At 47.7% G+C, this 27,474-nt stretch overlaps 1 protein-coding gene across 1 annotated transcript; it reads right to left on the reverse strand.

Annotated features, from left to right (window-relative positions):
- Positions 1 to 1,028: 1,028 nt before the first annotated feature.
- On the reverse strand, positions 1,029 to 26,227 carry LOC144158751 (thiopurine S-methyltransferase-like). The gene is made up of 8 exons (XM_077689845.1): positions 26,069 to 26,227; positions 21,321 to 21,413; positions 18,340 to 18,469; positions 17,439 to 17,491; positions 15,063 to 15,137; positions 13,043 to 13,128; positions 3,867 to 3,911; positions 1,029 to 1,234 (listed from the first exon to the last, which is right to left on the reverse strand). The coding sequence occupies exons 1-8, from the start codon at positions 26,161 to 26,163 to the stop codon at positions 1,128 to 1,130; spliced, it is 684 nt and encodes a 227-aa protein (XP_077545971.1). The 5' UTR covers positions 26,164 to 26,227; the 3' UTR covers positions 1,029 to 1,127.
- Positions 26,228 to 27,474: the final 1,247 nt, after the last annotated feature.

Here is a 27,474-nt window from a genome sequence, read left to right on the forward strand (position 1 = left end):
GAGGCCAAGTTTGGAGGTATAATAGTTCCTTCGTTATGACAAAGGTGGATGTCCAGCCACATGGGTGTTTAAATCTTACGTAATATTTGGGATGAGGTACTCCTTTAGATATGCTTGTACACGTCAGAGTGGCGTGGGTATCACCAGCGCACCAACAAAAAAGGTGAGAGAGAGGGAGAGTAAACGTTGTTCGACAAAAAGATCGGCCACCTCCGCGATTGAGATGCGAAGATTGAGGAAACAACGGAGTTGGTGGTCTTCACTATCTTGTCTCCACTTAGGGTCTCCCCATCTTATGGGTAGATCTGACACCGATCCAGCCTAGCGCACTCCGTTTCTCTCAACTAGAACACTGACGCGTCAGAGCTTACGTCTTCCCTATCCGCCACCAGTGCCCGAAGCGAGCCTTGCAGGTGAAGGTCCTCTTGCAGGTGCAGGTTTTCCATGACTGGCAGACCCGTATTGTTTCGCCCACAGGCTTTACCAAAGTAGACCGTGTATCACGCGCTAGGACCCGCGGCCAAGTCCAAGGCAAACACCCGCACTAGAAACTCAAAACAAATGCTGTGCACCCGGAATGCAATCAGAGCTAAATCGGATGGGCGCCGGTTTCATAACGCGAGAGGCCCATACAAATTTCTCGTTAAAAAATTATTTTACCTTTTGGGCTGATGGCTGAAATGAGGGACGGGCTGTTATTTGTAACCGGCTTTAAGTTATTCGGCATTTCTATAAGTGTCTGTAACGGGTAGCCTTCGGGCTCTGTTTTGTAAAAACGGGCGCCGCACTTGTTTCAATGTTTCTGGTTGTCACTTTGTATAATTGATACCAGGAGTGTTTGATAAATAAATTTATCTATACAGGCAGGCAGGTAGGCCGACATTGAAATGTTTGGGTTTAAGTAGCCGAAGAAAGACTATATGCTTCAAAAAATGTGTGCAGCAAAATGAACATCCATGTTTTGTTGGCTTCACCGTCTTAACCGCATCGTAGTGCATCTGTTTGATCGTAAAAATACACCGTGTTAATACGGGCAAAGCTTTTGCGTTCTATTGTTTATTTTGGTAGGTCCACATGGAGTCACTGCTGAGCACTCCTCGAGCAAATGTCGAGAGAGCTTGAGTCGGTTATGCGGACATAATCCAGACGTAGCAGTAGACTGGCCCGGCTCCGTCCAGGAAGGCCGCCTTCTCAATAACGTAGCTGTCAATCTTGGCAACCCTCGCGACATCCCCTGAAGAAAAAGCAACGCTTTGTGTAAGGAGCAGAACGCAGAAAGTATATCTGAATAGTTTCGTTTTCTTCTTCCCGCATTTAGAATTAGCGCGACAAGTTTTCTCAATAGATGTGATGGTCGGCACACTTAATGAGACAATTTTTGTGGAAAATCAGGATATAAAGGAATGGGATTTGCAGAGGGAACTGTGAATTCTATATAAATTTGATGACATTAATGTTAGCATTCGTGATAACCAGAGGATTCCTTTTTTCACAACGTCCTCCCCGCCCCGACACAGTGAGAAAACTAGTTGCCTGATCATGTTGCCCGTTTCACTGGCACTGACGCTTCCTCCAATTTTATCCAGTTCTATTTTCGGACAGCCTAATTAGTAAGCGTTGCTTGTAGCGTCAACTGCGCTTCGGGTCGGCAGACTTGTGTACAGTTGCAGACTTGCAGTGATGATAATGTTAGCATTTGCGGGCATCGGGAGACTTTGTTTCAGGACCACCATTTTGGATAAATAGAGGCAACTTAGTGTTCATAACCACAGGTTGCAAAGTGACTTGACTACCATATGAACGTTTTTTGCAACAGTAAAATGTTTTGGTTTTAAGGCATACGTCATGCCTTCAGGCATCTGTTACTACTGCCACAATGAAAGAGACAACCTGCAATGACGATTTCATTTTGTTGCATCGGTGGCTGAGTTGCTAAGCCGTTGTGCTGCCCAGCACGAGGTCACGGGTTCGATTTCCGGCCGCGGCGACCGCTTTTCTGAGGGAGGCGAAAAGCAAAAACGCCGTGTACGAGATTTCGGCGCGCGATAAACATCCCCAGGTGGTCAAAATTAATCCGGAGCGCTCCACTACGGCGCGCCTCATCACCTGCGTTGCGTCGGCGCGTTAAACCCTACAATCAATCAATCAATCAATCAATCAATCAATCAATCAATCAATCAATCAATCATTGCTTGTTTGTGGAAACGACACGCGATGCTCCTCCACAGAGGGCTTAGTAAACATGCTGAACTGACCAGAGTTTGTTATTATAACTGCGCATAAGCTTTGATGCTTTTTCTATTTCGTTTTTAACTAACATCCCTAAAACATTAGTTGATACATGTATTCAGACGGAACAATCTCGCATTCATTTACAGTGGGAGCACTGCTCATGCATGGTGGCTTTGTTAAACTCTAAAGAAACAGTGGCGCATTTAAAGGAAATGGCATATATGACCAATCGTAGAAGCGTTTTATCTAAGATTACGCATTCTGTTGATTGTTGGAAAAGCAAATTGCTAGTACTTTGCGCAATTGGTTAAGAAGAATCAGAGCTCCTTCCATCTAACGAGACAGATATATTTGAAACGCGAAGCTTTCTCTGCAGGCAATTAAGTAAGTGTGCGTTTGCGGCCGATTGGATTCCAATTCAATTTATTTGGATGTTCCAGTAGCTTAGAGTATAAGTAGATGTGTGCTTACAGTTCGCACGAGACATACACCATCGACGACTTTGCACTTGCACATTGTGGCTTTTTGGTCACTGCTGAACATATTCGGAGGCTCGGCAAATTATAACGCGACACAGGTGGCTTGCGGACGTTACATCGAATGCAGAAACGATTCTGCGTCGTAGCGCCCCTTACCGTTTGGCCATTGTGCGAGTAGTGATGAAGAATAAAACGGAATGCGCGTGGAAAAGCACCTTTCCAAAGAGAAAGACGGTTAAAACGCGAAGCTATCCCCCATTCAACCTGAGACAAAGTCAAATTCCAGAATCTAAACTGCTTTACACCGTGTCGGAATGACGTAAATAGGATACACGTGTCCTACATAACGTGAGGGAACCACGTTTGATTCCGACCACGGGAAGCCTTTTTGTTTTTCTGTCATAATCGTCTGCGTTATCCACATCATGCGTCCTTAAATTTGCGGAAGCACATTGTGAGAAGTTGGCTTCCCTGCAGCACGTGTTTTTGTCACGATCTGCGGTGCAATTGAGGCATAAAAAGCTGTCGCTTTAAAAACGATGCGTTAAGACGGCAAGATAACATACCGCCATAGATTGCGCCTACTGGTTTTGCGTGCGTTGATTTATTCTAGCCTTCACGTTGGATGCTGCACTATGCAAAATGGCGTGCCCCGCTCCCTTTGTGTCATCATAGCCACTACCATTGTGACGTGGTCCATTGCACAGTGCCTTATTTAGCTCCCATTCCTTTGATCCATGGGCAGCGGTACGTTAGTTGACGTTCGTGAGTCAAACTGTATAAATCGTATAGTTTCATACAGTCAAATCATATCGGAGAAATCATATTTTGGCAAACGAGACCAACACTGGCTCACGGTGGATATTTTCAGATGAATGCTTCACGTCGTCGGAGCAACCCTGAGGAAAGTTTTATTGATTTCTAAACGTTCCAAATGCGGACACGCATCGGAACATCAAACAGAGCTCGTGTTGGCCATTAGGCTCCAGGAATTTTTCTCGCTCCGGCTACTTAGAAATGGTTTCTGACTCCGGCTGCATCAGGATAGATGGCTTGCGGTAAGCAGACCTCGATGTTGTTCAGAGGAATGGTGTAGCTAGTTTGGGGGGAATTATGAATGCGCCGGGCCAGCGCAAAGCTGCACGTTTTACTTACCAAAGTATTCACGCAGCGTGGCTTCATCTGCACTCCGTGGGGGACCTGGAAAAGGGATATTGAGTGGTCAATCCTTGTCCTCATCACATCTTTCATCAGCGGAAATTTGGGCGAGTTGGTAATACATTGCGGTGGTGGAAAGCGCGAACAAACAGCGGCGACAAGTGAAGAAAAGGAAGCGAGCGAAGCGGGCTTTCGACCACGTGTTTTAACTCCTGATATAAGAAACGTGAAAAAGTCATCTCTCCCTCCCTCCCTCTCTTTCTCCCTGCCTCTCTCTTCTCCCACACACACGCACACACACACACACATACTCGTACACGCACACGCACACGCACACACACAAACACACATACACGCACACGCACGCACACACGTACGCGCGCGCACACAAACTGTGTGCGTGTCATGAATCAACCAAACAAAAATCTAAGTCCCTTTCTCAACAGAAAGATGGTTAAAACGCGAAGCTATACTGCATCGAGCATGTCGGAATGGCCAAATCGGTTAGGCCGACGCTTCACAACACGAGGCTACCGGGTTCGATCTGGACCTCTGGAAGCACTTGAACGCGATAGCGTTATTAGGCTCATTTTTCGTTTTCCCCGTGTCTGCTAGCCATCCGCTATCAGCCGTGCTCATCAAGCGTCCACGGAAATATGTCACCGCTGCCACCCGGAAGCTACGACTGAGGCAGCAAGATTCCAGGGTCGGTCTGAATCTGTATAATGGCGCAGGGGCAACTGAGCTGTGGAAAGGAGGACAATGATACTACGGAGGAGAAGAAAGAAATGACAAGCACATTCAGCAGGTGGGGCGCATGCGCAGTGAATTTCGTCCACCGCCCAGTCGGTGATAGCCCACTCTACAAACAAGTTCGTTAGCCGTGCCTGCAACTGACGCTATCACAGCAAAGTGTCTTTTCACCAGAACATAAAAAATGCAAATTATCTGTAATTCACGTGCCCAGCTACCCCTGGGTTACGACGCACTGCGCAATGGAAGGCTACGGAATAACTTCGACTACCTGAAGATCTTTAAAATGCGACGAAATCTCGACAAACGGAAGTAAGTTTTCTGCGTCCATCATAAAAACTGCTGCCGTGGCCGGAAATCGAACCCGCTTCCTCGGACTGCGTAGCGCGATGTCTTAACCACTGAGCCACCTCGGCGTGTTTCCTACCCCAGTGATGCGGCACCAACATTAGGTCGCCAAACTAAAACAGGGGCAAGGGATTATCGCCAGTTCCTCACAAATCGAGGACGACATTGATTACGAGTAGAAACGAAGTAAACTAAAACCCAGCCATTATCATCATTGTCAGCCTGGTTGTGCCCACTACAGGACCAAGCCTCTCGCAAAGATCTCCAGCCACGTTTATCAAGTGCTAGTTAAGTCGTCCCTTTTCCCCCAGAGTTCCCCCCTCTCCCCCGCAAACGCTATAGGATAAAGCTGAGGACGCGATAAAGGGATCGGGTACAAAAACTTAGTATATAGGTTTTCAATCACATGAATTTTCAAATTACTTTTCAATATTCCCGAGGTTGTCTCTCCCCTGCAAGCTCCTTTTGATAAATGACAGAGGGCTTATGTATTAACTTAAATCTCTGCTAAACTCGGGGAAACAACCACCCTATTCCACTCAACTGTGCCACGCGCAAGGGCATGCTCAAGGGAGAATAACTCAAACATTACATATTCAACTTCTATCAAGACAGGGAGGTAGCTTTTACCAATTCGTCACCTCCAAATCAGCGCGAACTGATGAGAGGGCAAGGAAAGGAAACGCTGCATAGGGTGTCCAAGACTTCATGTTCCACCGTTAAGCTTCCTACCATCGCTTTGCCCCCTTTTCCAAGACTCCAACTATTTCTTCTGTAGCAGAGATCATCTCTCTCTCTCTCTTTCTCTCTCTCTCTCTTCGCAAAAAGCGAAAACGTTCAGTCCGGCATACACATCAGATCATAAACACTTCGAGACGCTGACATTGACACCCTCTCGCTAAAACTTACCAACCCCCCGCAGCCGCAACCTTCGACGATCACATCTCAAGCCAAAAAGCGCAGAGGGCCTTTGTCTATCCCGGGCCACGGCGATTAAAAACCCTCGCGGTTAGTGTTTCCCTCTTAGCTGACCTTCGACGAACCGATAGCAAACACAGAAACTGCTTTCCAAAACACTCCCTCGGAGTGGAAGTAAAGCTAGCGCGTCTTACATTTTAACACCCAAACGCAGATGTTACCTGAACTTTGTTTCTTGTTGCGCTTAATGTGGCTTCGCTTATCATCATCCTTTTTTTGTGAAACTCATGATGTAAAGTTGCCTTTTTTGTAGCGCGTTTTGGCAGACATCGAACGCAGGCATCGAAAGCTTCGCTTTAAGACGCGATCAGGTGTGGCCGTCTTACCAACGTGTATTGCAGAAGGACTTAACACCGCCGGACTCGGATGCAGGATATAAAGTTGTTTCATATGTTGTTGGTACAAGCAACAAAAGGTGGCATCCACTTATGGAAGTGCAGTGGCCGTCGGTATGTTACGCTGTCCCACTGCTATCATCGCCTGCGCATGAGATCGCAAGCACGAGTACTCTGGCTGGTTAGCATTGTCCACTGCTTACGTTTCTACCCTTGACCCGCAGACCTACCTATCCTGTAAGTAAAACACCTTAAAATTGTTCGGAGTAGAGAGCCGTCAGAAGTGCTACCGCAGTGGGTTCTTGGTTAGGACACGGTATGGCGTCGGTAACCAGTTCTCTGATTGTATTCTGCAGTGGCGAATACAGTACTGAGGCAGTGGCGATTAATGACGTCTAGCAAATGGCCCTAACTAGAGTTGACGCGCTCCCTCTACACATACCTTTCATTCTTGTCCTAAGTTGGAGTTGGTCGGCCGCGAACGTGAGGCTTGAAGGCTTCGTTTGTGCGCAATGAATGACGAAACGACCCACTTTGCGAGTGAAGCCCAGGGTAATGACCATGATCACGTGTCTGAGTTTTCAAACGAGCATCTAGAACGCGCGTCGTCGATGCCCACCAATCCAAAACCACAGTGAACATCGACTTGAAATCACACCAGGTTCTGACGCGTTCTTCGTGATTCCATATCTGGTATTCACTGACAGACAGATGACACATATTTTTATTTGGGGTGGCTCGAGGCCGCAGGGTTAGAGGAGGTTAGTAATGTCCGGCCATGGCTGTCTCACAAACGAAGTGCCACAACGCGGCGATCGTAGCTTGGTGCGGATCACGTGGCCTGATCTAGTCCTCATAACAAAAAGACCGATAAGATTGGAAACCGCCCTGTCTGTGCCGGTGGTGCCTGCGCATGGGCATAACGCCCGTATCTCGCAGAAAAAAAACACCACCGTGCATCGTCTGCCACGCTTCAAGCCGATTCTCGGCAGTGGCGTCAATAGATCTCGCATGAAGGGGTGGCGCTCTCCCTCCCCTCGTGAACTTCGCATCACAGGAGAATGAAACCGCGGCGGCGATCGAACGCGACACGGAGCGTACGAGGCTAAAGCTGCAGTTGCCCGCTACCACGGCTGTCGACAGAAGTGCCATCTAATGCATGGGTGAGTAGACAAACAAAAAAAGTCCTGCGCCTTCCCGCGAGGGGAACACGAGTAAATGCAGAGCATTGGGGCCTCAGTACTGGTTGAAGGCAGTGTTGCTTCCATCGCTTCTTCCGTGATGCTGGAGTAGCAGACACGAGTAAACTTGGGAGCGAGCGTCAACCAAGGAAAGAAGGAGCAACGCAGTGACTGAAGCACGAGCGATCGCTAGCCGCTTTATATTTGCAGCGCGCGCAGTAGAGGGAGAGCAGTACGGGGGGGAGAGCGCGCATGCGCAAGCAGCGCGCGCCCTTCCACGCCCCACCACGCTGCTATCACGCACCTGTTACGCCGAGACCGCGACTGAGCGAACGGGCTGACTACGACGCATGCGCGCGCCAGCTGCTGTTGAGAGAGAGGAGGGAAGGAGGAGAGGTGCACCTGCTGCGGACGCGGAGCTGTGGGCGCCGTCCGACGCAGGAAGAGGCGAAGCTAAGAAATGCTCTGCATTTAAAATAATGGTTTTGAAGAAACGTTTCGCGCGTACGCCGATTTAGATACTATGGTGGTGTTGCAGCTGGTGCGTGCGAGGCCGTCTCCCGAGCTGTGCCGTACTGGCACTCTAGAATCGCTAGATAAGATAGAGTACCGTCACTGCGGCACGCAATTCAGCAACGGCAGACATTTTGGTGCTCATCAGTGTTGCCAGATTGCCGCTTCTGCGGCCTCAATGCTACCTTTCACGAGGTCATTTGTAAACAACACTGCCGAAGTCGCAGAAACATGGCATTTACGGACTCACTTCTGCCGATGTAGTGCTGCGAAGCGCGTTATCTTTGATTCGCGTTCGCAACGACGTCAGTCGCGCGCAGCCGCAGCGCAGGGAGGACAACGTGAGACTATCACAGTTGACCCACAGAAAACGCATAAACAACAAAATGGCGATGCGCATAAACTGTCGCAGTGTCAACAAATGTCACGTGATGGAAACTAACCAATGATCACGGCGGCGCACGGAACATTAGAGTGCCGATCGGAACGGGACGGATCGGATCGGATCGGAACGGAAAGAGTGCCGATACTTTGTAACCTTATATAGTGAGACTGGCACTCATGAGTAGCGTACGCGCAGGCGAATCGCAAGCGCCGTTCGAACAAATCGCTTGAGTTGGACTTCCGCGCGGCATAATTTCGGGCAAAAATATTTACGTTTTCCTTGAACAGGCGACAGACCTTCAAAAAAATGGCCCCATCTCCCCGCGAGGGGGACTCGAGTAAATGCGTCGCATAGGGGGTGGGTGTATTGCGTTAACGTTTAGTGTTTGGGGGGTTGGTGCTATCACGTGTGCACCACGCAGCTATCACGCCACTAGCACGCCGCTGAGTCGCCAACGCACGCCGCTGACGACGTAGTTTGAATGAGTCAAGGATATAAGGCGCGTTCGTAGCCTTTCATTCTGTGTCGGTTTTGTGGCGCAGTGGGAAGAGCACCATGTACCTCGCGTCCCGCCCACAGGTAGTGAATGCGCTGTTTCAGCAGCTTCTTGACGTAGTTTGAATGAGTTAAGGATATAAGGCGCGTTCGTAGCCTTTGAATCTGTGTCGGTTTGTGGCGCAGTGGGTAGAGCACCATGTACCTTGCGTTCCGCCCGCAGGGTCGTGGGATCGAAACCAGGCGCCGGTAACTGTTATTTCTTTTTATAGTGTAGGGGGAGGCTGGCTGCTGCGGACGCCGACGCACGGGTGACATCGTGAGTTATACAAATGCTCTGCATTTAAAAGGTTATCGGCTTTCACTAGCATATGCGTGCGACTTGGCCCATGACGACGCATTTCACGCGTACGTAGGCTCCAAAATTTTCAGCGTTTTACCTAGACGTACGACGACTTCGACTATGTCTGGTGATAGGTGGATCGTAGGGTGCTGCAGGAAACAGTATTTAGCGTCAAAGTATCACTTTGCGTTCAGTGGGGTACAGTATAAAACATCAAAGAGCTCTTGGTGTTGTGTGCTGTGATGTGCTGTATCGGTCGCGAGCATGGACAAGTGCCGCCATCTCGTGGAGCCCGACTTAACCAGTGACATGTGACTTAGTGGCTTCGCCTTAGCTACACAGACGCTTGGCGGCACACACACACACGCGCGTGAATGTAACTTATACCACAAATTCGCAACACCCGGGAAGTTAAAGGTGAGGTGGTCGAGCTTTGTGGAATCATTTAATTTATGATGGATGCCCACTCATTAACATTATGGGTTACCTGCACCATGCACTCAAAAAACGCCGGATCACGCTTGTTTCATGCGGAGAAGTTAAATTTATGGATGGTGGGTTTTCATGGGTGGCGTCATTGAGGGTAACAGGATTCGAGCTTCCCTGCCGTAAGACGACCCATGGATTTATACCATCATCGGGGATCTTTCTGTTCAATCCAAGCACCGCTTTCCGCCTAGGGCCCTTAGTGGCCAAGGTTTCCACTTCGTATTACGGGGTGACCTTCCCTATAACACCAATTACAAGCCTAGTGGTCGGAAGTGGCTCCTCGTTATTATACGGGTATTATATTATACGAACATATATATGCCCTCATTACACTGGTGACACCGAATTTCTCACGCGTGAGCCCATAAACAGTACACGCGGCTGTTTCCACCGTACTGCTGGCAAGAAATGGACTCTTGCCTGCGTAAAGAAATTCGTTCCCGAATTGACTGTCAACACTGCAATACGCAGGATACCCAGCCGGCCTACCATCTCAAGCCTTCGTCATGCGCAGTTCATCTTTATGACCGTAATGGCATCGACCTCTAGGGCTACGTTCCATGAAAACCTTCTAGCAATCACTGGAATATTGTGGCCGTGGAATGTACCCACGGTACCCCGAAACTATGGCGCTGTCCCCTGCCTTCTAGTTCTGTGCCATTATGCAAAGCGAAAACTACTCAGCCACAAAGGGCGTGTCTTCTTTTCTGGGGCTGTTGAATCACTCCCGGTGAATGCCACTGTTCCTACACACAGAAATGGTCTTGTTTGATTTATAAATAACCATTTAGTGTCCGCAATGTCCGCGCTAAAGGGGACGATAAACTCGGACTCTTGTGCAAAGTTCAAGCGCGAAAGCGAGAGGTTTACACAAGAAAAGCTTTAAAAAATTTTTATTTAATATTGAAACACCTGGAACACCCTCCCGTTTCTTCTCGCTGTTTTCATTGACGAAAACTGAGGAAGCGCATGCTCTAGGCCTGTATAGTTTCCCTTTTCTTCTAACACGGTATAAGTTACATCGCCAGGCTAAGCGCCGTGGTCAACATACAGGAAATGAAAAAAAAGCGGTGGTTAAACGAGGTAAAACGCGTTTGTCGAGAACTCATCGCTTTTCCACCTTCCTCCACCTGTGCTTTTGGTGAAGTGCCTGCCAGAGAGCCACTTTTGTGGCAGCGGCTAGTGCATCTACAGCTGCACCCGATACAACACTCACAGACGCTGACGGGCGCTGTCTCCGCGAATGCACAGTAAACTTGGATACAGCCAGCGCCTCTGAAGGCTGACGTTGAGCCGCTGTTCATTTTCACTGCGCCGCCGCCAGAGGCACTGGCTGCATCCAAGTTCTATTTTGACTCAGCTTGACGGTCAAATTGATGGAGCGATGCATTTCTGTGTTTGTACTTATAGTAGTGGAGCTGTCACTCCAAAGATGTTTATATTTGGTTTATTGGGCCATTTGCCTTAACAGAATTTGTGCCAGCACAAGATTTTTTAAAGCTTCGTTTCACCTCCACCGCAAGCAAACAAAACGCGCAGGTAAACTGCGAACAGGGTAAGCGCCAGGCACAGCTGGAGGAAGTAAAACAGACAGGAAACCAGCGTTTGAGAGGACCCGAGTGCCTGCTGCATTCATATCGCAAAAAAAGAAGAACGGGAAGTGTTCGAGGCCTACGTTATAAAAAAAGATGGGGGACCGATGTGTCAGCAAACCTTCAGTTGACCTTCTTTCGAGTGAGGTGGATTATCTGGATGATTAGTTAGGCGAGTGCGGCAGCTGTAATCATTTCCACACGTGGTGCAACTAGTGTCACATGGTGTTTTTCGTGCCTTTATAATCACTTTCGGATCGAATAAAGCTCAGTTGTTAGTGCGCCCCTTTCCTGTCTGTTTTACTTCCTCCAGTTGTGCCTGGCGCTTAACGTGTTCCCATGATGAAGTACCAACTAGCTCGCATCGACACATTAATTCAGTAAACTGCGACGGGATCTAAAATCTCAAATGCCAATTATCGATCATTCAAAGAAGACGCCTCCAGAGAGAAGGTCTAGCAATCCCTGCTCCTTCGCCCCCCCCCCCCCCCCACCAACTACACTCAGACTCGTCAGTCTTGGGTAAACACAGTCACACCTGTAAAACAGACCATCTGTGTTTCCCTCGTTGTGGGGAGATGAATTCCCCATCTCCCGTGGGGGGTAAAGATAGTTGGTGGGTAAATAGTGTGCTCCCACCAGCTAAATGTCGCTGACAATTGCATTAGAGAACGGTATATTCGTTAAGGCGTTGCCAGGTTGCTCACAACGGCTGGAAGCAGCCTGGGCTGACGTTGTGCGCGCGTCCGGGAGACTCTCGGTGTGCTCGTCTGTGGTGTCTCATAGAGTTTGATGCAGTGGCGTGCCATACCGGGCGTTGGCCATAGCAGCTAAAAGCGCTCCTCTACTGCTTGGTTTGGCTTGGCACATGGCTTACATTTATTTCTTGTACGTTCTTGCATGAAGCCTTTAAAAGGGCGTTAAAAATGATGGTTTTGAAGCCCCACTTTTGTATTGATAAAATAACATTATATAATATTTTAAAATGACATTTTTGGTTTTTGCAGCCACAAGCAACTTAACAAGCCGCCAAGTAACCGTGGAACGGTTCTTCGCGGTATGTGGCGGCTCGCTCGCTGAAGAGCGGCTGACTAAGACACTAGCGCCAGAATTTCCTCTAGCGCAAATTAGTATGAAGCTGTATTGTGTGTCCCAAGCAGCGCAATGACGTTTGGCGCGGCGTAGCAACACGGAGGCGTGCTGGCTTCCTCGGCTCACTTTGCCAGTCTACTTAAAGAAGAGTCATAATCACCCACGGCTGCTCTGACATCGCAGGCGTCTTTTGGAGATCAAGCAAGCTTTCACAGAAAGGCATTTTTTGAGCTGCTTCCCCTATCGATCCAATGCCTGCTGAGTGTAACGTCTGACAAGAGCAGAGGTTGTGCATATAATTTAGCAGTTTAAAACCTTTGACAATAGAGAAACTTTCTACCAAATGAGACCGTTATCATGTACGGAAATTTAAAATGGGTCATGGTGTGTTTTGTGAGTCAAGGAAACCTGGCCCATGAGCCCCAGTGGCCGAGGATGAGAAAGGGAGGCTCAACTGTCTGTCTCCTGAATTCTGTCGGCTCTTTCCTACTTCCCCATTGAGTTACTGTCGCTGAGAGCCATTCCAGATACCCAGATGACATAATGCTGACACTGTGAAACAAACCAAATATACGTAAACCCAGTAAAATACCTCAGCTGAGTGTCATCACATGCTTGCTTAATTAAACTTCGTATAGGGAGTAACAGAAAGCTTGCGCAAGCACTTACCCTTGTACCACGGAGCATCGTAGACATCCGTCCACATGCCGTACGAAAAGCCAGGCGCCAGGAGGGACTTGAGCACAGAAGCGTACCTAAAAAAATGACGGAAAGTCACACTAACGCGTCAGGCCGGGTTCAGACTGATGCCGCAGCTGTCATAACAACTTTAAAAAATGACGCCATTTCACGTCTCAGCCAACCAAACTGCGTGACACGCGTTTTTTTAGGTCGATAGATCACGATATGGCTTTGGCGTCGGTAGTCTAAACATAGCCTAAGATTTGAAGGCAACGAAGCTGTGCGCAACCTTCACGACCATCACGACAGTTTAAGCCCATCATTGCAGCCGATGGGCTCCTTCTTTGCTGTAGCAACGACCGTTAATCTATATTTGTTTCTATAACGACGGAGATATAAATAGAAGAAGCAGAACGAACGAACGGAACGCGTAAGCTTAAACTATGCGCCAGGAGATGCAACGTGTACCCTATCACGTGTTCTGTGTCGAGCACGTGGCGTGATTCCTCTCCTCACAGTCGTAGCTGAGTGAGTAAGCAGTTTGACTCTCGGGTAGTAACTCACGGTTGTAGCCGAGTGGGTAAGACGATTTCGTTGATCTACCAGACGTAGGTAGGAATCCTCCAGGTGCCGGTGATTTCTTCTCTTTATATATGGAAAGGCGGAATCAACGGATTTCGAAACAGCTTTGCCGTTGAAACAGTGTAATGACCAACACCGTGACGAGGTGGTCAGTGATGGTTTTTTCATCCACCGGAGTCGAGCACGCGGATCGAATTGAAAAGCCTTACATATATAGGCGGATGCCGGTTCAGAGATTACAAAAAAAGAGGGACGCAGGAGGAACTTCGTCAACGTAACGAACGAACTTTCGTCTTTATAAAGCCAATGCAGTACAACAATGTTGCTCGAAACTCTTCAGGATTTTGGGTTAGGAAACCATCCGTTCCTTACGGCCTCATAAATAACTCACCGACCAGTGCGCCAATGCTGTTATCTCGGTCTGGCTGGTTATCTTTTTCCAGTGCGGCATTTCACAAACAATCACAATGCTGCGTGAATGCGAGAGCAATGTTTTCTCGTCGGAATGAAAGAAAAAAAAACACTATGCCGATATTCAGACATTCTATTTCGCGGATGAACTGCCGCGTAATGGGAATTTTAATCTTGTGCCAATTAAAGTAACCTGGGCGAAAACAGGTCTTGTGAAACAGCATCTGCACTGGTTAAAAAGAATGCGCAAAAGCGCTCTCTGTAGAAATTTATCAGATGGAGTATAGCCTTACACTATCACCTGAACACCGCCATTGATTTAAATTGTGCTCTGTAGCATACCGAATAGAGTGGTTCAAATGAATTCTGCACATAATGACTAACCATCAAGAGTACGTAATATAAATTTCATGTAAAAAGGGTTTGCCGGGGCTACACACCAGCCACGCACCAAATAGCTAAAACGAAGGGAAGCTGTCTTCTATCAGAAACATAATCGTAGCGTCATGCACTACCACCAGGAGCCGCGAATTGATTACTGTGATCCGTAGACGTTACGTGTATATAGACGTTACGTGTATACGTGTAAGCCCGTTACGTGTATATATAAGAGAGCCATCTTTCAATAAAGGAGTTATGGGGCGAAATTCTGAGTTTCCGTTTAAAAATGTGCATTTCGCGTCCGTTTCAGTCACGGCGTAATTGCACCTACGAGGTCACTGACCAATGATATCGCCTTGCTCGTGCTGCGTCACATCTGCTCATCTGTTTTCAGCCAATCAGGGAACATTCCATGCGGACACTTTTAAACGGTCATAAAATGAACAAAAACAGAGTTCCTCTCGTGATCTGTGCTGGATGGTGTGGTGCGTGCGCACAGCGGCCCCGTCCGGCCGACACAACAGTAATGTTTGTCAAAATAGTTTCCTAAAGTTACGCCGTTGTAATTCTCATTGACGGTTTTAATGTAGGCATAATGACATCAACCCGCTTCCGGATAACAAATGTGACTCACTTGGCTCTATCGTCCTCTTTCATGGCGGTGAATCCAGATCTGTCCCAGACAATATCAAAGAGACCGGTGCACTCCCTAATTGAGAACAAGAAGCAAACATTTGTTCAGAGTTCTTTTTTACTAATAAGGGTATCTGGAAATGTCCCGAACCATTCATCCGTTAGTGCCAAGTTGTATAGCGTGCATCTGCCTTCACATGAATGCCGAAAGCGAGCTTAAATTACAAGAGACATGTAGTAGACTTTCCACTTCTGGTGGAAAGAAGGAAAAGGACAGTGACCTTTATACGTGGCCCCAGCAAGAGGCTACGAAGACGTTGACGGACTTTATTCTTTCTGTGCAAGGATTGTGATTTTGAGCTAAACCTTGGAGGGACCTTGCAGGAATTTTTTCGAAATCCCACATGGTTTCAGAATGTAGTCAACAAACACATCCGGTACATAGAATAGGGGGTGACAAAATACGTCTGCCCAAAATTACTCCTCTAGCCCATCAGATAACATACAAGGCTCAACAGATTTTTGTATCTTTTCAGATCATTGCGTTATCCGAGGGCTTGAACTACTTCATTAGAGCGATGTGACAGCTAGCATGGATTGTAGCCTTCGATTTTAATCGTCTCCTGTGAGTATTGTGTCTGACTTCAAAAGTCTCGGTGTCCTTTGTGAAGAACACATGACCTGGAACAAACAGGTTTTAAATGTAGCAGTTAAACGTTCCCGTTCTATGGCGGTCTTACGAGGTTGCACTTTTCTTTCCCCCAAAAATCACGCTGTTGTAATAAAACTCTCTTTTCTCTATTCATAAGTACGGCTTCTTACAGGACCATTTTTTGAAAGTTTTTATATCAGTCCCGTTCTACGTTTATATAATGAAACACGAATTAGGCGGTATCAAAAAGAAATGAAAAGATGAAATTCTTCTTTTGTACAGATAGGGATCTTAACACCAAAGTACCAGACATAAAACGCATCATGTAGAAACTTGGCTTGTTCCATTTTGTCATATCCCTCTTTAGCTGCGCAATTCCCGAACATATTGTAACCAGAAACGACTTGCCAGTATCGGTACCATAACCTGGAAAGCCTACGAACATGATCAAAGCCTCCCATTTATACCTCGATTGACAATTTCCTGCATAACCCTGCCGCCGAGCTAGTTGAGGCCCATCTCGCTAGGCAGCGTCGGCGAATAGGCACGACTCCCTGCGCAAGGAGTCTCCTCACCAGAATGTGCGTGGCATCCCTCGACGAAACATCGCATCAACTACGAGACGCACATCCGCACGTAAGAATAAACATTGACGTTGCCCCTATACCTCTCGAGATAGGCCCTACTCACCACTCGGGGAAAAAGTGGCGAGAGCGTGCAGTCTCGACAAACGACACATACCGCACGGTTGAGACCGACGCCCCCGAATATGCCAGAAGGGGTGCCATGGCCGCGAGCAGTCACTAACCGTGAAGCGCATTACAAGTACGACCTTCCTTTCACAACCGCTACACAGGACGAAGAAGCGGCCATCGCTGCGTCCGTCTACCAGACAAATTCGGATACCGTTATTACGGACTCGCAAGAGCCTTGTTGAAACTTTTTTTCTGGCAGAATTTGCAAGATAGCTCTAGAAATCTTGCTGCAAGAGGCACCCGAAAAAAGTTTGTACAAGAGCCCACTCGACCGCAACGCGACCGCAAACGAAATGTTTCCAAATCTATCCCGCCAGGCGACCCGATGGAATTGTTTAGGGACTACGTATCCTTAGCTTCCACCAGAAAATCACAGAGCATTATAAATGCCATAGAATGACCCATCCTCCCGCCCACAAATGTTTTACCAAAAGACAAAAGCACTGCCCCTGGCTCCTCGAAATAAACACATTTTCTCGTCCGACCAAACTCCACTTGCTTTATTCTACGCAGTACTTCCCGGTCTGCAAATTCTACGCGGCCCCGGGCACCCCCGTACCACATATTACGGGAGCGCTAGGCAATTCCCAAGGTTCCTAAAATCCCGCATCATACACGTGCGTTGTGGGAGAAGAAGCTGTAGAGCTTCGGTTCTGACTCCAACCTTCGGCTTTTTGAAAGGTCCGTTGCAGCAGGAGTCTCAACAGCAGGAGGTGCAGCAGGAGTTGTACCATGTTAAGTGCCTTTGCCAGGCTAACCTCGATCAGAAGCACCATTAAAGATCATTCGCTCTCCCTCCCTCTCTTCTATGAAGCCTTGGACTGAGGGCCCACCCCACATTGTGATGCTCGCAGTAAAGTTTATTTTCTCCCTTCACTCCAGCCCGAAATTTTGCGCAATGCGGAGAGCAGCGATAACTATGCAGACAGTCGCGACACCAGGCATTGGTCTACCAGACGGAGTTCCTTACCTCCGAAAATCGAAGATGTTGCAGATAAATATTCGCAGTCGGTGGTCAGGAGTCTGAGTAAAGGAGAAGGAGAAAATTGGCGTTATAGTCATTTCCACTAATTGTTAACTGGGCAAGCGTAAAACGCCAGGAGAAAATTATCCTTCCTCATTGATATCGGCAGACATAGGGGGAAAAGGCAAGGGTCCTTGTCTCGCCGCTTGGGCCCTTTCTCGCGTGGGAAGATAAAGGGGTTTGGGGGGGGGAGAAGTTCAAACCACACGATACAATCATGTATGACATTTGTAGCACAAGTTCAGTACTGATTGGAGAAAGATGTCGATTGGGTATAATTCTAATAGTTGAGATAAGATTACCGAAAATTGATATCAGAGTTTATGGTTAAACACAGAGGACCAAAACTGTAGACGTGCGAATGTGAAACCAAACGCATCACTCAGCTTTGAGTGAGCCTGTATCTCTTGGTACACAAATTTGAGAAAATAATTGAAACGATCAACCACAGATAAACACTCATGCTCACTAGCTAATTAAACTAGATAGAAAGGACATGGGGAGTGGGGATCTTACAGGCCTTACTGTGGATGGAAATGTCGGCTTTAACGTAAAAAACGCCGGACGGCTGAAAACAGAAAAGGGCAACAATGTTGTCCGTGTCGATGTTTTGTTTTTCCCCGGTCCATGATTTTTCAGTTCAAGCTGAAATTTCCGGCCAGCATGAGCCAACGCACCCAACCCGAAGCAATTCTACACTGTGCACGGTTGGGGCAGGCTACATCAACCGACCCTCACAATGCCTGACGACTTGCCTAAAGATTTGTTGACAGCCACCATGAGCGAGATAGGGAATTCTCTGCTTAGGCGACAAGGCAAAAAACTCCTACATCTAAGCCACTCTTACCTGTATGATCTTGCATTTGGTGACTGGACATATGTCCTCTTCCATCTGGAGGTCGTTCTCCACGAAATAATCCCGGACGCACTCCTCCACCCACTCCACGCCAACTACGCTGTGGCCCAGGTCAAGAAACCTGCTCGTTTGAGAAATAGAGTCTCTAATTAAAGAGGCTTTGCAAAACTTTCTTCACTTTCTCGCAATCTTAAAGGAGTATTAAAAGAAAAAATTGGCCGCGTATCTGCTCCTTTCGTTGCAAATGACGTCGAAAGACGATAGTCTATCGGCTTTTGCGAAGTAAATGACTCCCTTCGCTTTACCGCTCACCTCTCATGTTGTTCCTCTTGCGTCGCGCTCCTCCCAAGGTAAAGACGCCAAATGTTTTCTTAAATCATTTTAAATTTCCCGCGTTTCACGGTTCCAAACCGGGTGTCTCGATGCGAACGCTACCGTCGGCGAAGACGCGCGTTAATCGAGGCACCCTACTTCAACGTTTATAGAACCGCGTTTCCCTACTCCACGTGGGTTGCAAGCAGAACGTGGAAACTATCTAGTGGAACCTTGCGTAACTGTTGCCGGTTGATTTCTTAAAACGGCGCCAGAAGCCATAGTGGCGCGGGCGACAGCAGGCGACGGCGGAGTGAATTCTTTTTCTGCAGTTGATGAAGTATTTAATTTCGCAAAAGTCAAGCATGTTTGAATTTTTATAAAGGAACACTGCAAATACCACTTCTGTATTGATTTGTTGTCTCATATTTGCGTAATGTCTTGTTCTTCTTCAACAATGTTGACAAGTATGAACATTACACCGGACCAAGACGGGTAGATTTAGTTGTGATTATATGAGACTATTGCGCAGGCATTGTTTTGCTTTGGCCGGGTGGCTGAATCGAGTCACAGACAGACAGACGGACAGACAGACAGACATACATACAGACATACTGACAGGCCAAAATTTATGGGTTTAAGTAGCCCAAGAAAGACTATCGTCTTTAAAAATTCGGATACGTTTTTTAACAGCTATAGGTTCCCACGAGACCGCTAGTCATAGAATGGCAGATTAAATTATCGAACGCGGCAATAATAGTTACTGACAGCTTCACTTATTCGTTTCAGTTTCGATTTCGGTGAAGCGAACACCGAGGCAGCCGCCCTGACGGGAAGGCGCATTTGACGTCACTGTCCGGGTCGCAGCACAGGCGATACCAATCTGGGCACGCGCGCGCGTACCAGACGGGCCCGACCGGCCGTAGTAGCTCGTGACGTCAGTCCCAAAAACTGTGACGTGTTGGATTAGGAGGAAAAGCGCGCGAAAACAATGGCCAACAGCCGCGCGGCCGCCTTTACACGTCACGAGAGCTCCGACGTCGGCCGTTCGGGTCGAAGTGCCGATGACGTCATGAGCTTGCTCGATGGCGCGGATGACCTTCCTCGTGCGCGCAAGGATTAAAATTGATTTAAAATGTGTTCCACTGAACGGTTACGGTTTAAACTTTCGAGGCGGTATCTCCGCATACAAAAACAGCTTTTTACATTTTTTGCATAGTTATCCGAGCTTTGAAATTTCGTGTCAGTACTCCTTTAAATGCTTGCAGAACGAAGCCACCCAACATATTCAGTACTTACACTTGTGGGTCGCAAACTACCTCGGGCAAAAATTACTGCTCTATGTCTATCAGATAACTTAGAAACTTACTGAAAATATCGTTCTCTCTTTCCTGGTCTTGGCGTTCTTCGACCGCTAGTGTTACGTCATTAAAATCGTGCATCAGCTATTTGCTGGCTTTTCTTCAGTAGCAGCAATGAACGCGCTCGATATATCGAAGCAGAAACAGAAGATTGATGTGCTTCGGTGCGGCCACTTCGTCCTGGCGATAAATATAGCTTTCGCAGTGGTTCCAGCCGCGAAAGAAAAGTGATGGCATCTATCGAAAGTGTTGCAGAGTCCCTATAAAGTTTACCATTGCCCAAATAGCTACACTGTTAGCATCAACAATTTAGGTTAACAATTTGAATGCACGTCGCGGCTATATATGAATTATTGCTGTCTTTTAGTAGTAAGGCAATAAACTGGTTTGTTTTTATTCTGCCACTCAACGAATCATCCTCAACGATGGCGCCTCTCAGCTTGAAATCATTAAAAAATAGACAAAGTCAAGCCTGTCTTTACAGAACCGGGATACATTGAAGTATTGTTGAAACCTTACCGCCAAATAACGCGCTGCCAATTCTTGTGTAATTGTTAGGAGCACAGTTCACACAGAACTCACATCCCGTGAGCATTTCCTTATGTTGAACAGCTGGTGCAACCCATAAAGGAGACCATTCCCGAGCAATCGTCTGCACACTTCGAAGATCACCTCTCCTCTCTCTCTTCCTCTGTCTGTCTGTCTGTCTGTCTGTCTGTCTGTCTGTCTGTCTGTCTGTCTGTCTGTCTGTCTGTCTGTCTGTCTGTCTGTCTGTCTGTCTGTCTCTCTAAATAAAGTTACGTATCCTTGCGGAGATCTTTTGGAAGTCCAGAAATGGTTCACAAGGAGAATCAAAGCCCCTTTCTTAAGAGAAAGAAGGTTAAAATGCGAAGCCTTCTCCCATGCAATGAAACCTCAGTCAAGGTCAACGTACAAAATCCAAGCACTGTGCAGAATACGGGTGTAAAGGAGAGAGCATTGGCTGACAAAGTACAGATGAGCGCAAGCGGCGACAACAAAAATAAACAAAAAAAGGACGTAAGCAAAAGAGTGAGAGCACGGAGGAGTGAGAGGCATGTCGCGTGTCAAGGGCATCCGCTTAAAAGGGTGCCTGTTACAGCAGTCAATGATCCAGGATTAGATACAGTAAAAAAGAGATATAAAAGTACAGTCGGGCAAAAGAGTTACCCGGGTACAGGTTCCCTTTTCAATCGCGGTTAAGAATAGCCAGCATAAAAAATGTAAGCGGACGGTCGTAACCCTCTTTTGATGAGGCGTTGCAAAACATGTGCTACTCACCACTTCAGTTCATGTGCTTTTCCACAAAGTGGAAGGAACACACGTGCCTCTTTTTTTCCAGCAAGGATGATATCCTTGTGCTTAAGCAGACTCCTGCGTAAAATGTAAAAAAATAGATGTCTATTTGTTACAAAATAAGAGAAACATCCCGTAACAAAACCAACACCAAGTTCTTGCTTAACTATTCCAGACCTTATACGGTACGCAAAAAAAGGTTCCTTTTGATGAAAAATTTGTCGCAGCTACTTGTTTTCTGAGCACAATCACAATCCGCCCGCTTGTAAGTTTGCCCAATCGCGGTTAAAAAATGCAGGCTTCTCGTAGAAGATGCTGCTCTTGCATTGGCGACTGTAGCCGGACCCAGATATCAGCCATTAGGCCTCACCAAGCGGTAAATGAGAACACGTTCTAACGCCCGCAAGCAAACATGACAGCAACGCGGAGTATGGTTGGGTGGTATCGCATAGGCGGAAGATTGTTTCAAGCGTGGGAGGAACAGCTATACGGGTGCATTGAAGTTGCATGAACATCGTGACATCGCAAGGGTAGCTCTGGTAAGTCAGAACCGTCTTAAGTCAGAAAATCACACAGTGTCGTGTGAGATACAAACTGAAAGGGTAGCGACATAGCCAGAAATATTTTTCGGGGGTGCTATACAGCACCGGCCAAAAGAAAACTTCAAAGGAAAGAGAGCATGCGCGCTAACATCATTTTCATTTTCTGATCAAATTTTATTGTTCTTTTACACGAATTGGTATACCGGCGTGGTGTGTGAACCCCGTGGACAACAAAGGTAGAAATGAGAAGATGATGAAAAAACCAGGGAGGAGGGGGGGTTCTGACACTTACCCCCCCCTGGTTACGCCCCTTAGTGGAGTTAACAGACAGGAGACTGAAATGCTAGTGAAGGAAATGCGTAATTATAGAACGTTGAGAGGTACATCCTGTTATTAGCAAATAGGAGTTTACTCGAGCCTACCGCGAGCAGCAGGGCTACGTTAGAACGGTACCAGTGATGTAGCTCATAATAGAACATGAATAATGGCGCATGCTATGATAACGGTTTAGTCCACGTATTAAAATCTCCGACAAGTACTGCAGAAAGACTGAGCATGTCCGAGCTGTTCCGCCATCATGCAAGGAACCGCGCTGCAAAGCACTACACACCAGGACCCGGGCATGCATGAGAGCATCGTGAACATTGCTTTTTTCTCTGTTAAGATTTCATCATCACCATCGTCATTAATATCATCAGCAGCCTATTTAGGTCCACGGCGGGACGAAGGCCTCTCCCATAGAACTCCTTCCTGTTCTGTCCTTCGCCGCTCGAGTCCATTCCTTGTGACCTAATTTTCTTATTTCGTACCTTCGTTGAGTTATTCCCTTCCCCTCCTCCTAGTCTGGTCTCTCGGTATCCACTCTGTTAACCTGGTATTCCACCGGTTGTGACTACATGGCCAGCCCAAGTCCGTTTTTTTCTTCATTTCAACTCTGATATTTTGCACTCGAGTTAGCTCTCTGATCCACGATGTTAGCTTCCTGTCCCTAAGCGTTACTCGTATTATTATTAGCTCCATGGCACGCCGTGCGGGTCTAAGTTTGCTTTCTAGTTGTTGTTTTTATTGGGCCATTTTGCCCCTGGGCATGGAAGTAATTGAAAGAAAAAAAAAGTGTCGGAGGCAAGTGGCTTTAAGCACTACAGAATGCCATTTAGGCCAGTTTCAGAAAGAAAGTCCAAGCGCTGCCTGTCTAGTTTTTTAGCAAGGCGCCAAGTTTCCGCTGCATACGCCATCACCGGCAGCACGCATACTATTCTTTTCAGTTACAGAAGTAGCTGATATTTTGTTAGTTATAGTTACATGATAGCTGGGGTTCTGAACAAGAAACACCCAGTTTAAAAACTATCAAATAATAAAATTTGGCGGCAGACTTCAAACGATTAATAAAGTAAGTATACGTTCTATATGCGAAAGCTTGTTAATTACCCCAACCGACTTGCTGCGTCAAAGCCCTACGTGAGAGTCGCTCAATCGAAACTAACTGAGCCCTTCGTACGCTATAACATGTATACCCCAATGGTAAGGTAAATCACCAGTGACATACTGCCTATTAGTAATGAAGTGTCGATCACATTTACGCGACTATTCAGAGCCAAAAGAAATGTTTTGACAGCGGAGCTCTTGCACTAGCCGTAAGTTGACTGTTGCAGAAAAAAAAATACCAAGAAAAAAACTCCCCCCACCTCCCCGAAGGGGATCCTGCGGAAATGCGAATGCATTGGGTGCACCGATGAGTGCGCTGCGGCAAGCAGTCACGGAGAGAGGCGCGCGCTCCACTACATTTATATATATTTTTCCGAGCGCAGCGAGCGGAGAGAGGGTACGCGGAGAGGAGAGAGAGACCCGCAAAACACGCCCGCCCCGCGCGCGAGCTCTCTCCGCCGAGCTCCGCGATGCGAGCGCCCTCACACGCCCGAGCGCGCTCCTCCTCTCCACTCACTCTCCGCCCGAGCTCCGCGATGCGAGCGCCCTCATACGCCGAGCGCGCTCCTCCTCTCCCCTTGCCCTCCGCTACTCCCGTCCGAGCTACCACATGCTCCGGTTGCTAGGCGCGCCACAGCTGTTGCTAGGCGCACGCCGGCCAACGCACGACAACCCCCGACTAAGAAATGCATTCGCATTTAAAATGCGGAGCGCTTGTGAGCGTGCCTCGCGGCGACCGACGAGTCCCTGGCTCACCCAGTGGCTCTAGCAAAAAATAAAGAAATAACAAAAAAGGAACTCCAGCGCAGTCGTCAAGAGCTACCGCCCATGTAATGCTTGGCAGGAGGAACGCGGCGATAACGATGCATTAGCCGATCACTACTATTAGCATAGTGAAAAGCAAAGACAGAACACGTCAGTAAACAATTTCAAACTTGCAAAGATGCGTGGTGATCTGTCCTGCAGTGCTCCCGTATAAAGAAATTCTGCAGCTTCGCTATGTTCAAGCCCTAAGCGAATTAGTGCAAGCTTCGCCAGTGCAGCCGGGGCAAGTCTGCAATGCTGAGGATGACTCTGCATCCACCCCTCGCCGTGAGGAACACGACGACTTCTTCGATGCACATGACGACGATTACTAGCACGGCAACTATGCAAATAAACAATGATACTTAAACTGCACTATGTGTCCCGCAATGCTCACCTACAACAGCTTCGTCATTCAAGTCTTGCGCGTGAGTGCAAGCTTCCCTGAATCTTCTTTTCCCAGTTTTCCTACCTGCAACACTTAAGCGATTGATTGCCCCATAAAGCAGCCTCTCTGGTGCAGATTTCCTGAATCACCTTCTCTGCCCTATGTCGTGTACTCTCCAGTGGACGGAAAAGGAACTCGGAATAATGTTCAGGATCTGTTTCTGTGCGCTGATCTTAGCAACTTGTCATTGATTCTTACAATATATCTGAAGGCAAACGGAGGCGCCACACTGCCAAATAGGTGCTATTGGAACCATAGGACCCCTCCTACATGACAAAACAAATTGTTCTGGCTTTCGTTTTTTATAAGAGATGACTGTTGGCCCTCAGATTCCGCACCAGTTATGCCCCACATGTTGGGTACAAAAAAGCTGAATATTTTTGCGGACCAATTAAGATAGAGTTACCTTATGTATATTTTCATTTCAGTGCACTGTAATTGGATAGACTCTCTGGTAGTACATCACGAATCACGGTTCTGGTAGAGGCAGGGAAATAGCAGGGCTTGTCACCACCCCAGTCTTCCGAACGAATAGTTGAAGTGCAACGCTGCTGCTTGAAGCCCCAATGATGCTTCAAAACGCCACCCCGTTCTTTTGGTTCAGAGACGGTTCTCCATCGTCGTATGTTGTTCCATGCTCTTTCTTGCAGGGCGGTGGGAGCAGCAGGCATTGGGGTAACCTAGCGTTCCGGGCAGCCACAGCGGACATATTCTTCTTACCCGGCCTAGGTAGGCCGTTTTTTGTTAGGGGAATTTTTGTTAGGGAGAAAATAATTTTCTAGTTAGAAGTGTGCGACTGATTTGCGGTAACGTGCTGAATCCTTTCCCTCTACCTTCCAATTTCCCCGCTTTTCTTTCACGGCTCCCCTGCTTCTAGTTCCTCACACAATCCACTCCCTCCACCCTCGTCGTGTCGGATGTGAAATTACTACATTTCCCCGGGTCCTCTCCACAATACATTACCAACACCCCTTCACTGCACCCACCCTGCTCGGTGTGAATGTAAAATATGCCTGCATTCACACTGCTTGGTTTGAAGGTGAAGTTTCAGACATCAATGCTCCTTTCTTAGCTGAGCTGTGAGAACGTTCACAACACGCGTTGTATCCCTGTTAGGTTGTGGGAAACTTTTCGCAATAAAACCGATCCAGTCCACTCAAATAGAAGAAAAACCTGGTTTGACAACGATGGTACACGCACTTTCCCACGAACTACCATCCACATGATTACTCTATCCGGCATTGATTAAACTTGACATACCTGGAACCTAACTCCCGCGCTATTCGGCTGGACATGCCCACTGAAAAACACTCTATCAACCACGTCGCCACAACATGGGTCGCTGCCATATGACTGAAGAATATCTACTTAATAACGCTCGAGAAAGAATATGTGAGGGAATGTTTTACCGCGAAAAAAATTATTAGCTGAGGTTTAGGCCGTTATACATCAACAAACACTAATTAGTACGGCGGGAATTTACGTACTTGACCATAAACGCGGCTTTAACTTACTTCGAAACACCTTGTTCTTGCCAGATGTCGGCTCCCTCTGTCGTCCAAAGTTCTCGCCAGAATTCCTGGCTGCCTTCCTCTTGTGGGTTTGGCATGATTGCTTGTAGTGCCTCGTGCTCGGAGCGACTTCGAACTGTGTGCCAGCAGACTACTTGGATGAGTTAGAAGTGCACATGCTTCCCAGCCAGCTGTGTGCATCCGGCACCTGCATCCGCTTTTCAACGTTACAACGCATGTACAGAACACGGGGGCGTCCGCCTCACCGAAATCGGTCGGGAAGCCTTCATGAGATTGCTGATGGCTGCCAGACCGGCTTCCAGAGAGGAAAATCGGATGCTCAAAGGGTCGTCATCGTCTGCACGTTTGTTTCGCCCTTGTGCCAGTTTTCCTGAGTACCATTTCTGTGGACAGCGCCTGTGTTTTTATCCTCCTTTGAGAGCATACTATACCCAAAAGGACACTGGACCGCTAGGAGGGCATCTTCCCCCTTCTCCTGAACTTTTTCAAGGACGCTAGACTCTCTGACCTTTAATGATTGGCTGCGAATAGCTTCGAAGTGGTGCCGCTCGGGCGGCGGTGCCATTTCCGACGCGCCTCGCAAGGCTATTTCCGCCCGTTAGCCATCAACTCACTCACTCACTCACTCACTCACTCACTCACTCACTCACTCACTCACTCACTCACTCACTCACTCACTCACTCACTCACTCACTCACTCACTCACTCACTCACTCACTCACTCACTCACTCACTCACTCACTCACTCACTCACTCACTCACTCACTCACTCACTCACTCACTCACTCACTCACTCACTCACTCACTCACTCACTCACTCACTCACTCACTCACTCAATCGCTGGCTCGCTCGCTCGCTGTATAAACGCAAATTTGCCTCGCATGTGCTTGTTTTGCCGTCATTTTAGGTCGAAGAACGAAATGTTTTTTTTGGCGCCTCTGGCAATGAACCCTCTCTTTCCACCTCCAATCTCGCACGCTTTTCCAACCCCTCTAGTTCCTCCCACAAAAGCTGTCGGAAGTGCAGAGCAGTGATTCGCCAAAATGGGCTGCACCGCCGTTATCCGCTTACTGCTACCACCCCATGCAAATAACATTTTCCGCCTTCGCAGTGCTCGCGCGCCCTTGGTCCTGAAACTGGGTCATCGGGAGTTCTGTTTTCTTTGTGGCTTTCTCCCCGCACGTGCCGGAGTTGCACTGCCACATTTTGCGAAAGCGGGAGGATAGGATTGGATTGTAATGGATTTGGATTGCATTATAAGCAGCAGTATGCATGATAATCAGCTAATCCTAGACAACCAGGAAAACTAAGAATAACCAGCTCAATCTTAGCTCACGCTACGTATATCCTGGCATAGTTGAGCGAAGCAACTGCTAAGCGCCACCGG

Source organism: Haemaphysalis longicornis, unplaced genomic scaffold (genome assembly GCF_048455015.1).
Source record: "Haemaphysalis longicornis isolate Haplotype H1 unplaced genomic scaffold, Haemaphysalis longicornis Haplotype H1 scaffold_10, whole genome shotgun sequence".
Lineage (NCBI taxonomy): Eukaryota > Metazoa > Arthropoda > Arachnida > Ixodida > Ixodidae > Haemaphysalis > Haemaphysalis longicornis.

What these genes read in the sequence shown, in the direction of transcription:
- LOC144158751 (XM_077689845.1), bottom strand. Translation starts at nt 26,163, where the DNA reads ATGCCAAACCCACAAGAGGAAGGCAGCCAGGAATTCTGGCGAGAACTT. An exon ending in CGATGCTCCGTGGTACAAGG is followed by an intron (nt 3,912 to 13,042) that starts GTAAGTGCTTGC and finishes TCCCTTTTCCAG; the next exon opens with GTCCCCCACGGAGTGCAGAT. An exon ending in CACGCTGCGTGAATACTTTG is followed by an intron (nt 1,235 to 3,866) that starts GTAAGTAAAACG and finishes CTTTTTCTTCAG; the next exon opens with GGGATGTCGCGAGGGTTGCC.